The sequence below is a fragment of the Eptatretus burgeri genome, chromosome 16 (genome assembly GCF_056783735.1).
Source record: "Eptatretus burgeri isolate ZD-2024b chromosome 16, Ebu_testis_v1, whole genome shotgun sequence".
NCBI classification, from domain to species: domain Eukaryota; kingdom Metazoa; phylum Chordata; class Myxini; order Myxiniformes; family Myxinidae; genus Eptatretus; species Eptatretus burgeri.
In genome coordinates, this window is record NC_140976.1 from 5,491,344 (window position 1) to 5,503,154 (window position 11,811).

An 11,811-nucleotide genomic window follows, 5' to 3' on the forward strand; every position below is an offset into this window, starting at 1 on the left:
CTCTCCTACTGTTCCTTCTATTCTGTTCCACCCTGTTCCATTCTATATTTGAGCTCCTCCACGATCCTCGACTTTGTATCTCCCCCCACCCCACAAAAAAATTATTTTCATCGTGAAGACAATGTTGCATTCGTTTACAAGTTGTTGTTCAAACAATGTGTGTAGGCTTATTGGCAAAGGATTAATTTCCATGTCAGTTGTGCTTTTTAACCACTGATGAGGGGAGCTAATTTATATCCAAGGCACGAGTGATGGATGGGGTGAGTAGGGATGGTGTTTGTGGGAGGGTGTGGAGGTGAACCGCCCCCATCCCCACAACCTTGGCTACACCCACGTCGTGTAACATCGAGAGAAACAGAACTTTGATCCATTAAATACACCAGACAGACAGACAGACAGACAGACAGACAGACAGATGGACATAGAAACACCGGCTTACATAAACAGTGCTTAATATATTGTGCATCGATATATCTATATATTTATATATATATATATATATTTTTTTTTTTTATGACATGTATACATGCAGGTACTTGTTTCTATTTCTGTTCAGGTGATGAAAATTATCCAATGAACCTGATCGACATGGACGCTCATTTGGAGAAATTTTACAATCGTTTCAAGGTACAATGTAAATATGGTCTCATTTTTGCTTATCGGTGTCCATCTGCGTTTTGATCTTTCAATCCTCATTGATCCTTTTGCTTCACATCATTGCCACTGATTTCAATTGTTTCCCATTGATTTATTATACCCCATTGGTTGGCACAGCGCCTTGCATCTCCTCGAGAAGTCAGAGGCGTGGCTTTCCACCGGCCTTGTTCCACTAATAGGATTAGGTACCCAACAAAGGGCCCAATCCTTCCCAAATCCGACCCATTGCGAGCGTAAGTCAAACCGAATGACTTGTTCGGCTCTGCAATGTGCACACCCCGTTCATGTTCCGATGAGCACAGGATACAGTGGTCTGCAAAAGTTTTCATCCCCCCTTCCCTTCCCCCCCCCCCTCCAAACTTTTCACATTTTTATGCCACCTGAGCTTATTTCAAGATGCTTTCAAATTAAACTTAATATGTAAGGTACTCACAAAATACTCCAAACTGATAAAGCTAAAACAAAAAAACATAAAATGTGATTAAGTTCGATTAACAGAGATAATCAGATGATTCTTAGTTGCATAAGTATTCATACCCTTTGCCTAATGAACCTGAAATCACTGCAGGAGGAATTATTTGTTTGAAAAGTTACAAAATAAGTGTAATAGGTTTCACCTGTATGTAATCAGTGGTTTAACTTAACAATTCATCTCCCCCACGACAAGGCAAACATGAAGACAAAGGAGCTTTCCAAAGAAGTCAGACATGAAGTGGTGGAGAAGCGCCGTTTAGGAGAGGGTTATAAGAAGATTTCAAAGTCACTCATTATCCCTTTGTGTACAATGAAATCCATCATGAAGAGGAGGAAGATGTATAATACCATGCAGACTCTACCCACATCAGGTCGCCCATCCAAACTCAGCAGCTGGGCAAGCAGGAAACTGGTTCGAGATGTCAGATCCACCAATGACTTGGAAAGATCTGCAAGGCTGTATGTCCGAGATGGGGGTCAGTGTTCATCAATCAACATATACCCCGTTCCCTTCACAAAGCTGGCCTCAATGGCGAGTTGGCAAGAAAGAATCCATTACTGAAAAAGACACATCTAAACACTCATATGAGGTTTGTGAAAAAGTTTATTGATGATTCAGCAGTTATGTGGAGAAAGGTTTTGTGGTCAAACGAGTTCGCAATATATAATAGATGACTTCCCTTCCAAGGAATTCCAACACAGAAAGAAACCATTCAGCCCATCAAGCCTGCACAATGGTTGCCAACCTTTGATATTTTTTGAATTCAGTCAAGGCTCATGGAAGAGCTGGAACCCTGAACAGATCAGGATACGACAGGACAAAATGAACACCAGAGAGAAGGGGGGGGACAGCAATAGTGGAGGTGAAGGACAATATAGAGGGAGACTTGGACAAACAATGGGCTGGGAAGGAATGCTGAGGACAGGATGTCTACAGAAGGAAACTCCCCCCTCCCACTCCTGTCTCTCCCTCCCCTCTCTCCCCCTCTCTCCCTCCTCTCTCTCTCCTCCTCTCTCTCCCTCTCACTCCTCTCTCCCCTCTCTCTCCCCTCTCTCTCCCCTCTCTCTCACCTCTCTCTCACCTCTCTCTCCCCTCTCTCTCTCTCCCCTCACTCTCCCCTCTCTCTCTCCCCTCACTCTCCCTCTCTTTCTCTCTCCCCTCTCTCTCCCCTCTCTCTCCCCTCCCTCTCTCCCCTCTCTCTCTCCATATCAATGCTCTATCCATTGAGCGGATGCTCTACTCCTTTACACATTACGTCAACTCCACAGATAATTAAATTTAAGCGTATTTTGGACCTCTGAAGTTTATTATTAAACGTTATTTTTCGGTCACAATCCTAAATGAAGGTTTTTCTTGAATTAAATGACCACCTTGCCCTACAACCGTTGTTCAAAGACTTTCAGATTAGGCTACAGTTATTAACAATGCTGACATGGTTTGTTCAACTTTGTGATAACCATAATCTGTCAGAGCGTCAATGCTGATGAAGCAACTCCCTGAGCAAGGGTGATACTGAGTAGTTTGCCATTGCCTTCCCAGTAATAGTTTTGGCAGAAATCTGTAATTTAACTACTGTGCGAGCTATCACCGGCACACTCTTCACGAAGGACACTATGGGATCTTTAACATCCATGACCTAATATTGGTAGATGGAAAGCCCACTTTAACATCCATTCGAGGGACGGCACACACCTTGATGAATCACCCTGCCTCTGAAACACTGGGCTTGCAGTTTATAACTGGGTCGGGATTCAAACCCAGGCTAGACAGATTGGAGGCAAGTGTGCATACCATTCTGCCATGTTGTCAGCCCAGGTTGTAGCTTAACGCAGTCGAAAATGAACCGATCCATGTTGTATTTATAACTTTTAAATGTACTTCGTTTGATATTGTGACGGTTATGAAACTGGCCCCAGGTGAATGAGCATCCATGACAGGTAGGAGTTACCTAGTCAGTTACAGTGACTATAGAAAGTGTACACCCCCTGACAAAATTTTCACCTTTTGCTGCCTTATAACCTGGAATGAAATTCCATTAAACCAGCCTTTTCCAAACTTTATTTACACATCGTGACCCACAACTTCCAAATGAAAAACAAATTCAACAAATTTTAGAAAATTAAGTAAAAGTACAAAACTAGAATATTCTTGGTTGGAAAAGTGTCCACCACATTATGACACCACAATCCTCTTCTGGTTTAGCACCACGATGTGCGAAATCAGAAGAGGATTGTGGTGTTATGTTGTGGTGTCATTCCCACTTTGCTTGGTCGTTTGTTTGAGATTTCATCACTCGAGGTTTTTACATTTTTCATGAAATCTTTTTTTTTTTTTCATGTATAATTTTTTTCTGTACATCCAACATGATCGTCCCACTCGAGCTTTAATACAGCAAGTAATAGGTTTATATACCGTCGGTTTCGTTTCTCTCCCACTCCGTATTCAAACGTCACGACATGGTGTCCGTTCCAAAGTAAAACAGCCTCGGGTGTTCATTCTTACAATCTTTATTTCCACGATCAGAGACATCGTTTAGGATCAGAATCACAATGAAATGTTAAAATATAAAACGTACAGCTCGGTTTTAATCCGAAATGAACAATTTTAAAGCTTATACTAACCGGTTACCTGTTCAGCTTACCTGTTTTTGTAACTAAGGTAATAAATTGGAACTAACGAGCAAGCATTGAATGTCAGGGAGAAATCATTGGCTCCCACTTCCTTGGCCCTAACCCCTTAACCCCTAACATGTGCACTCTCACCCTTTAACCACCTCCTCAAAACCGCACTCATTTACCCCTACACCTCAACCCACACCATCACTCCATAACCACCCACCACTCCCCAACACCAGAACTTCCTCCTCACTGCCTATCGTCCGTAGCCAAAACGACGCATGTAATGGCTCCCCAAACGGTTCAAGTATCCTCTTCCCACGTGCTTCGCAGTGTTAAGAATTCTTTTTCCCGCGTTCTTCACTTTACGCCAGGTTTTTTTCAGCCAGCCACGACGGCCTCTTGTCTGTAAAAGAAACACGAGATGATTTTTAATAATAAATAAAATATTTATTCGTTTTCTCGCACTGACAGTAATGGTTATAGTGAGTCATGTTCAGGGTAAAACACATCCCTGATCTACAGGTGAGTAAATAAAGAATGGAGATTCTCAACTTGACCCCAAATTCGCTTAAACTATCTTCAGTAAGAACTCATCAAAACTTGCAGGAAGTTTCATTTTATCTTGAGTTTAAAAACTTCCTGTGAATATGCAAATTTGATCGGCTTCAGCCACACCTTTTCAATCCATATGAGCAGGTAACCATCTTCCAGAACACCTTCTCAATCCCTTTGCGCATGATGGGACCCTTTGCAGAAAACCTCATTCCACGTGCGCAGGTAACCCGTCATTGTTTGACTTCACCCCTCATGGATGTTTATATTTGTTAGTGTTTAATGTCAAACCCTCACCTTGACACCCATGGAGGTCAAATCGCAACTCGCATCTCCAACGTCCAACGAGTCCTCGGTTTTCAACACGGTGACCTCGCACTGTCCATCGATCTACAAAACATAACAATGAAATGAAACAACAATTATGGTCATCATGACCATCAACATTGCAACAACCTCATCAGTTCTTATTATACTGCGATGTCCACATCCATTTTGTTAAATCCACTCCATAGTTATGTCCACAGTGTCGAACTTCACCATCTGCACTCCACGACCAACATCTCATGTACAGCGATTGTCAACGGACCTCCATCTCGAGGGTAGATCTCATGTATGGATCACTTCGACCCTCTACCGGGATCACAAACAAACATTGGAACTCCGAGAGATCAAACAGGTCTTACCGGTGTCTTGTCCTCAGAGATAGGACAATCGGACCAGTCTTTGGGATCGTCCGCATTGCACTCGGTCTCAACCACGGCAAATTTGATGTTTGTCTGCCCTTCAATGTCTGTTTCGTCTGCCTGTGGGAAAAGCACGAGTTCGATTATTTAATCATCTTATGCAGGTTGGACTTTGTGTCCATGTCTGTGAAAGTAGAAATGGACACGTTGAAACTCACCTGGATATCCTGTTCTTCGGCCAATGCCAGTTTACGTGTGGACACCTGCTGCTTGTTCAGCTTGTCCAACGCTTCATCCACTGCACTCTCCACCTGCTCCTTCGACAAAGAATCTGCCCGAGCCGAAGGGGCTTGGTCCAAGAGCAGGACCAGGACCAGAGAGAGAACCACGGGGACACACAAGGACTTCATGGCTCCACAAATAAAATTGTCTCGTCTTTCTTTTTGATTCAATTTTATCGGAGAAAAGTACGAGCGATAAGGAAACTGCAGGGTTTTTCCATGCCTCTATCTCCTGTATTCCTTGCTCTTTGGTTCCTCTTTTTATTGGTCTTGTTTCCACACACTCCATGTGGATGCTCTTGATAGATTGCAAACCATTGATTGTGAAAATATTCTGGTTTGGTCTTCAGGTGATTTCACACTCTCTCGTTACAGCCCTTGCACACCCCCTCCTTTGGTTGGTGGGTCATGGTGGAGAAGGTCTTTCATAGTCCTTAAGAAAATGAAGATCATATGGGATTCTCTGAACTACAGAGAATGCAGGGATGTCCTTTATGTAATATTGTGGTAGAAGTGGGTGCAGTGGTCTAGAGATTGGGCCACAACCCAAACTTGTCCTGCACAACACCGGCAATAGTTTTCTCTGATTTAAACAAATACTTTTGATCATCATCATCATCAAGTACCAGACACTTTACAGAGAGTACAGTCCAATTGAAGCATTTGTACTTTCGTTGTGTGAGGTGGTTAGTGGTTTGATTATGCTGCTCTTTGTTATGTGTTGTGTAGTTTGGTTATATGTTGGGTGGTTTTGTTATGTGTTGTGTAGTTTGGTTATGTGTTGGGTGGTTTGGTTATATATTGCGTTAAGAGGAAGGATTTGATGTCTGAAGCGATGATGGATTCCACAACCCTGCTGATGATTGGGAGAAGGCTGATTGGTCTGTAGTTGCAGGGATCTGTTTTTGCACCTTTTTTGTGCAGGGCAGTGATGTTAGCAGATTTCCAAGCAGATGGCAGATGGCCTTGAGCAAATGAGAGGGTGAATAGAACAGAGAGAGGGTGAGCAAGAGCAGAAGAGCAGGTTTTTAGGATACGTGGGCTGATGCCGTCTGGATCGGTTGCAGAATCTGAGTCGAGGTTTGACAGCAAGCTCTCCACCTTGTCAGGAGAAAAGGGAAAAGGACACAGAGTCCAGGGACAGTTCAGTGTGACTGGGTAAGGTGGGTAGAGAAAGTGATGGGTTTTGGACACAAGATTTACCTGCAAACACCGAGTTTAGGCATTCAGCTTATTCACATGCGGTATCAGCATTGCTGCCATTTGAGGTAAAGGAGGGGATGGAGGGGGAACATACACCAGAAACAGATTGGATTAGATGCAACCAGGATTTTGAGGAGGGAGAGAGGTTTGAGAGTTCAGACTTGAGATGAGAAAGATGTTGTTTTCTTGCTCTCCTGAGGGTAGACACACACTTGTTCTGAGCTTTATGGAAGGAACTGAGATTGCCCTCAGTTGGGTTTGCTTTCCATGAGGCAAAGGCAAGTTGTTTCAGGACAACTGCCTCACTACAAGCTTCAGTGAACCAAGGGTGGGAGGAAGGGTAGGACAACTGAACACGAGAGGGGATAAATCTGTGCATGAGGGAGAGCAAGTTTCTTTGAAAGAATTCCCAGGATGAGTTGATATTGGAGAAAGTAGAGAAAGGAGACCAGTCTATAAGTTTGAGGGCTGCTTGGAGACCCTACCAGTCAGCCTGAGTGAAATGTCAGACTCGACGGCAGTGAGGTGGTTCTCTGATAATAGCCAGAGAGATGTCCACTTTGACAAGGACGTGGTCAGAAGAACCGATTGGAGCGGCGGAAGAACGGCAGATATTTTCAGGGAAATTTGTCAAAATCAGATCCAGAATAGATGGAGTACCATTGGTTGAGATCCGGGTCAGGAAGTTGACCCATTGAGTCAGTCCCAATGAGTCGCAGAAAGCTTTTGCTGAGGTGCTATGACAGGTGAGAGAGGTACTCACATCGAGCCAACTAGCATGATGACAATTGAAGTCACCACATATGAGGAAGAGAGAGTTTGGATGAGAAGATAGAAGTTGGTCCATGTTTTCAGATAGTGAGGTGTAGATGGAGTCATCACTCTTAGGTGGACGGTATAGTACACATATAAACATGAGGTGGGAGTGGAGGAGAAGCCGTAGCCAGAGGTATTCCTGGGGGTGTGGGGAAGTGAGGGCAGTGCATGGAGAGTGAGGAATAGAGTCTTTGATGAAGAGAGCAACTCCTTCACCAGGGCGAGGCTCAAGTCTGTCAAACTGGAGGAGGGAGTAATCAGGGAGAGACACTTGGGAGTCAGACACGTCTTGGGGGAGGAAAGTTTCTGTTTGGCAGATTGTCTGGTTTGTCAGTGGCAACCTGTGTGGAAAGATCTGAAAGGTTTGAGCGAAAGCCCCGGATATTTGAGGTCCATACTTTTCATGAAAAGGTCGGGGAGGAGGCTTTGGGTGCAGGAGGTGGGGGGGGAGGGGGAGTGTAGGACAAGGGATGAGGGGGGGAGGTAAGGAGTGTTGTTGAAAGAGTGTGGGGGTTGCAGAATAGCTGGGGGAGGGGGCCAAATGAGGAGGAGAAAGGGCTGTGTGGTGCTGGGGAAGAGGGGGACAAGAGAGGGGGAAGAAGGCAGTTGAGGATTTGAGGAGGTGGAGTGAAGAGATGGAGTTGAGAGGGCAGTGGAAGGAGGCAGCTTTGTGGATGGGAGGGGAGGCAACTTCGGGAAGGATGAGCAACTTTGAAGATGAGTGAGGGAAATGAATGGTGGGAGAAAGTTGAGGGGGGAGTTTTTGAGAGAGGTGAGAGGGAGAAGAGTGGGATGGTTGCTTTGAGAGGGAGGGGAGTGAGTTGGCACTGAAGTTGGAAAAAAGAATGGTTGATGGAAACTGAACATTCAGAGCAAACTGGGGTTTTTAAAAGTTTTAGGTCAGTTATGCGATTAAACACGATTGAGGGATGCAATAAAGGCGAATTCAGAGAATGGAGAGAAGAAACGTAACAGTTGGATTTTTTCAGCAAGGTATGAAGGAAAGGTCGAATTGAGAGCAGTCTGTTTAAATAGCAGAAGAGTAGTGCATTCCGATACAGGAAAGAGTACCACACCTGTGAAAGAGGAAGATGAAGCATGATAAGAGATCGTTTTGTTGATATTATTAATGTTTGAGAGAGTTTTCAACAGATTCGTTCATGGAAGTGTTGTAGAAAAAAATCAAGGAAGAAGAAGAGTAGATGAAGAAAAACAATCGGAGAAAGGTCGCGCATTTTTTTTAAGATAAGAAATCGAGTGATTCGTTGGGATGGGGGACGTTTCATTTATTTTTATCTTTCCCCTTGTCTCGTTTTGAGTACAGCCTTCACCTTGTTCACCTTTTTGAGGATTAAAAAGGACTACACCTTCTTAAGTACCTTGTTCACCACAACCAGTGAGTGTTCTACCACAGGTGTCATTTTCTTGGTTGGAGTAGTAACTTTCTACAACCAGTGAGTATTCTACAACAAGTGTGTGTATTCTTGGTTGGAGTAGTCACTATCTACAACCAGTGTGTATTCCACAACAAGTGTGTGTATTCTTGGTTGGAGTAGTCACTATCTACAACCAGTGTGTATTCCACAACAAGTGTGTGTATTCTTGGTTGGAGTAGTCACTATCTACAACCAGTGTGTATTCCACAACAAGTGTGTGTATTCTTGGTTGGAGTAGTCACTATCTACAGCCAGTGTGTATTCCACAACAAGTGTGTGTATTCTTGGTTGGAGTAGTCACTATCTACAGCCAGTGAGTATTCTACAACAGGTGTATGTTTTCTTGGTTGGAGTCGTAACTATCTGCAGACTGTAAGTATTCTACAAGAGGTGTATGTATTCTTGGTTGGAGTAGTAACTATTTACAGCCAGTGAGTATTCTACAACAGGTGTATGTTTTCTTGGTTGGAGTAGTAACTATCTACAGTCAGTGAGTATTCTACAACAGGTGTATGTTTTCTTGGTTGGTTTAGTTTTATTTGATTTTCATGTTCTGGTAACTTGTCAAGTTTTTTAACTTTTTAATTTTTTTTAAATAATAATAAAGGCGTGGTCATAAAACAGGTGACGTCAACAACATGGTCTTGCTTATGTTGTGATTAATGGTAATTCAAAACTGGCCAGATAATTTCAAAACAATAACTTGCCATTTATTGGCTACATTTATCCAATTCGTCGAATAAATTATCTATAATAATAAATGTTTATCTGTGTCCTCCATAAATCCAGTACCATGAAACCTTGCAGCCTGAAACTTTGCATGCATATTGTTACGGTTCTAGGAACCGTATGCATACAAATATACAGTTGCCCCGGTCAGTTATTCCGTGAAGTATATGTGTCGATAGAACCCCTCCTTGTGTGTAGTGGGAAGACACTGGGGTGCGTTGCGATGTTTTTTTAGATAGATTAATAAATCATTATGTCCAATCCACGACGACTCACGGTACCCTCTGCCTGCTCGCACCTTCATCTCCCTTGCTACTCTCGCATGGGCTGAACAAGCGCGTGTTCACCTACTCGCCTAACCGGCGACTCGCTGTCCGAGACAGAATCTTTGTGTAGCACCTTTTTTTGGCGAGTCTGGACACGCGGAGTGGGCGGGCTTCCTGGTATGGCCGAAATTCCACCCAGAAAGGGCGGCCCCATGGAAGCCCCGTCCAATCAGGGTGAACAGTGACGTCAGCTTCACCAAGGCCCTCCCCGCTGAGGGCGATCTATAAATTACGACACCGTTCGTTCAGAGTTGTCCGGTGAGTCGGTTTGAGAGTGAGCTGGAAAGTGAGTCGTCTCGAGCGGAGCGTTGGAGTGAGACAGTCCGTGGGCTGATTGCGAAAGAAAGGAGGAAGGTCGTGGAGTGGTTGCGCTATTTGGGGGTCGTTCGTTTCGAGTGCGAGAGAGCTGGGAATACCTCGACCCGACCTTGACCGGGTCTCTCGTAGGGTCCTGTCTGCAGCCCTGATCCCCACCTCGGACTCCACTCTACTCGACTCAGGCTCCTTCGCAGACACGGTCTCCACGCGTGCAGCCGTGGACCGAGCCGCACGACCATTGACAGGTGCCGCACCACGGAGCGTCACTTCCCTACAACATTCAGGTACCCGAAGGAAATGCGCCCTCAGCTCACCTCCCTCTCTGGCTGTGGGGGTCCTTTGCAAACATCTGGGTTTCTTTTCATCTGAGTGTGTGGCGCCGTCTTTAAGTAGAACTGCATAAGTGTTTTTAGTTGATCATTGTAAATCTTGCCTGTTGTATTCCCGCGCAAGTCTGCTCTGTCTTCCTTTGTAAGTGCTTGTAAATAAATTATTGTAGAAATGTTCCCAGTTCGTTTCTGTCTTTTCCTTCATTGTTCCAGCGTGGTTCGGATCTGAGGTTAGCCGGGTCTTTATCTCCAATAATCTGTTCATCCTCGCCGGTACGTTCTTGGTAGTTCCGCTTGGCTGCATCCGATCCGGATAGGTGGTTGGTAGTTGGTAGAGTGATCCGGATCGGGCAAGGCGTACCGAGGGTGTGGTTCCCCGGTAGACGACACCGCGTGGTTAATTAGGTAAATTGGTTCGAGACAAAAAGACCCTATGCTACGCGATGGAGGTATTGGCGTCCACGGTCGGTTAAGTGACCCGCCGCCTCACGGAATTATCCGTGAGCGACGGCCTACAATTCCGGAAGTCTGGTGGGAGAAGATGTAACTTCCCCCACCTAGCGGTCGCTCTCGCCACCAGGCCCCGGCCCGCAACAATATTAAGGGAACTCTATGGGAGTGCAGGAGTGAAAATTTGGTGTTAGGGTTAATTAAAACACTCCTTTTGAAGATAATATTTTTTATACTTCCACTTATTGTGGTGGCTCATGATTACAAGTGATTATGAACAATGGTGCATCGCCACTGCTACCAAGGATGATACAATGCCCCTATTACCAGTTCACTGGTCCTCATTTTGCCGATCTCGGAAGGATGACAGGCTGAGTCAACCCCACCTGGTGTTAATTCAACAACTAAATGGGATTTGAACTCAGGATCCTGGGATCCCAAGCCCACCACCCAAACGACTAAGCCAACATCAGGCATAATATTGTTGCGAATTCGCACCCGCCGGCGTGCGAACGGCCACGTAACTCGAATCGCGGCACGTCCCCCACCAGACGGACAATTCTGTCGTGACCCTCTCGGACTGACGCCGGGAGCTAGTCACGGGTGGGCCTTTCGGCCTCACCACGATCGTGCCAACCGGCCCCCACGTGGGATAGGGTTGTTCGCCAAACTCGACCTACCTAAGTACCCACGCGGAGGGTAGACCGGGCGATCGCACCTCGCCGCAGGTCGACTCCGGACACGGGCCACTTAAACGACCCGTTCCGTACTATCGGGATAACCGAGCAGTGTTATCGTCGGCCTCGACGGTTCCGATTAATTATCGGGCGTATTCAGCCCACTACCATAGCCTAGTGTTGGCGCAGTGGTTAGGGCAGCGGCTTGGGATCCAAAAGGTCCACTGAATTAATACACCAGGGGGTTGACTCAGCCTG

General features: G+C 45.3%; 1 protein-coding gene across 1 annotated transcript; it reads right to left on the reverse strand.

The window, feature by feature from the left end:
- Window positions 1-3,623: 3,623 nt before the first annotated feature.
- On the reverse strand, window positions 3,624-5,497 carry LOC147010376 (uncharacterized). The gene is made up of 4 exons (XM_085859641.1): window positions 5,207-5,497; window positions 4,989-5,108; window positions 4,600-4,692; window positions 3,624-4,153 (listed from the first exon to the last, which is right to left on the reverse strand). The coding sequence occupies exons 1-4, from the start codon at window positions 5,396-5,398 to the stop codon at window positions 4,004-4,006; spliced, it is 555 nt and encodes a 184-aa protein (XP_085715767.1). The 5' UTR covers window positions 5,399-5,497; the 3' UTR covers window positions 3,624-4,003.
- Between the last annotated feature and the right edge of the window lie 6,314 nt (window positions 5,498-11,811).

What these genes read in the sequence shown, in the direction of transcription:
- LOC147010376 (XM_085859641.1), bottom strand. Translation starts at nt 5,398, where the DNA reads ATGAAGTCCTTGTGTGTCCCCGTGGTTCTCTCTCTGGTCCTGGTCCTG. An exon ending in CCGAAGAACAGGATATCCAG is followed by an intron (nt 5,109 to 5,206) that starts GTGAGTTTCAAC and finishes CTTTTCCCACAG; the next exon opens with GCAGACGAAACAGACATTGA. An exon ending in TCTCTGAGGACAAGACACCG is followed by an intron (nt 4,693 to 4,988) that starts GTAAGACCTGTT and finishes TATGTTTTGTAG; the next exon opens with ATCGATGGACAGTGCGAGGT.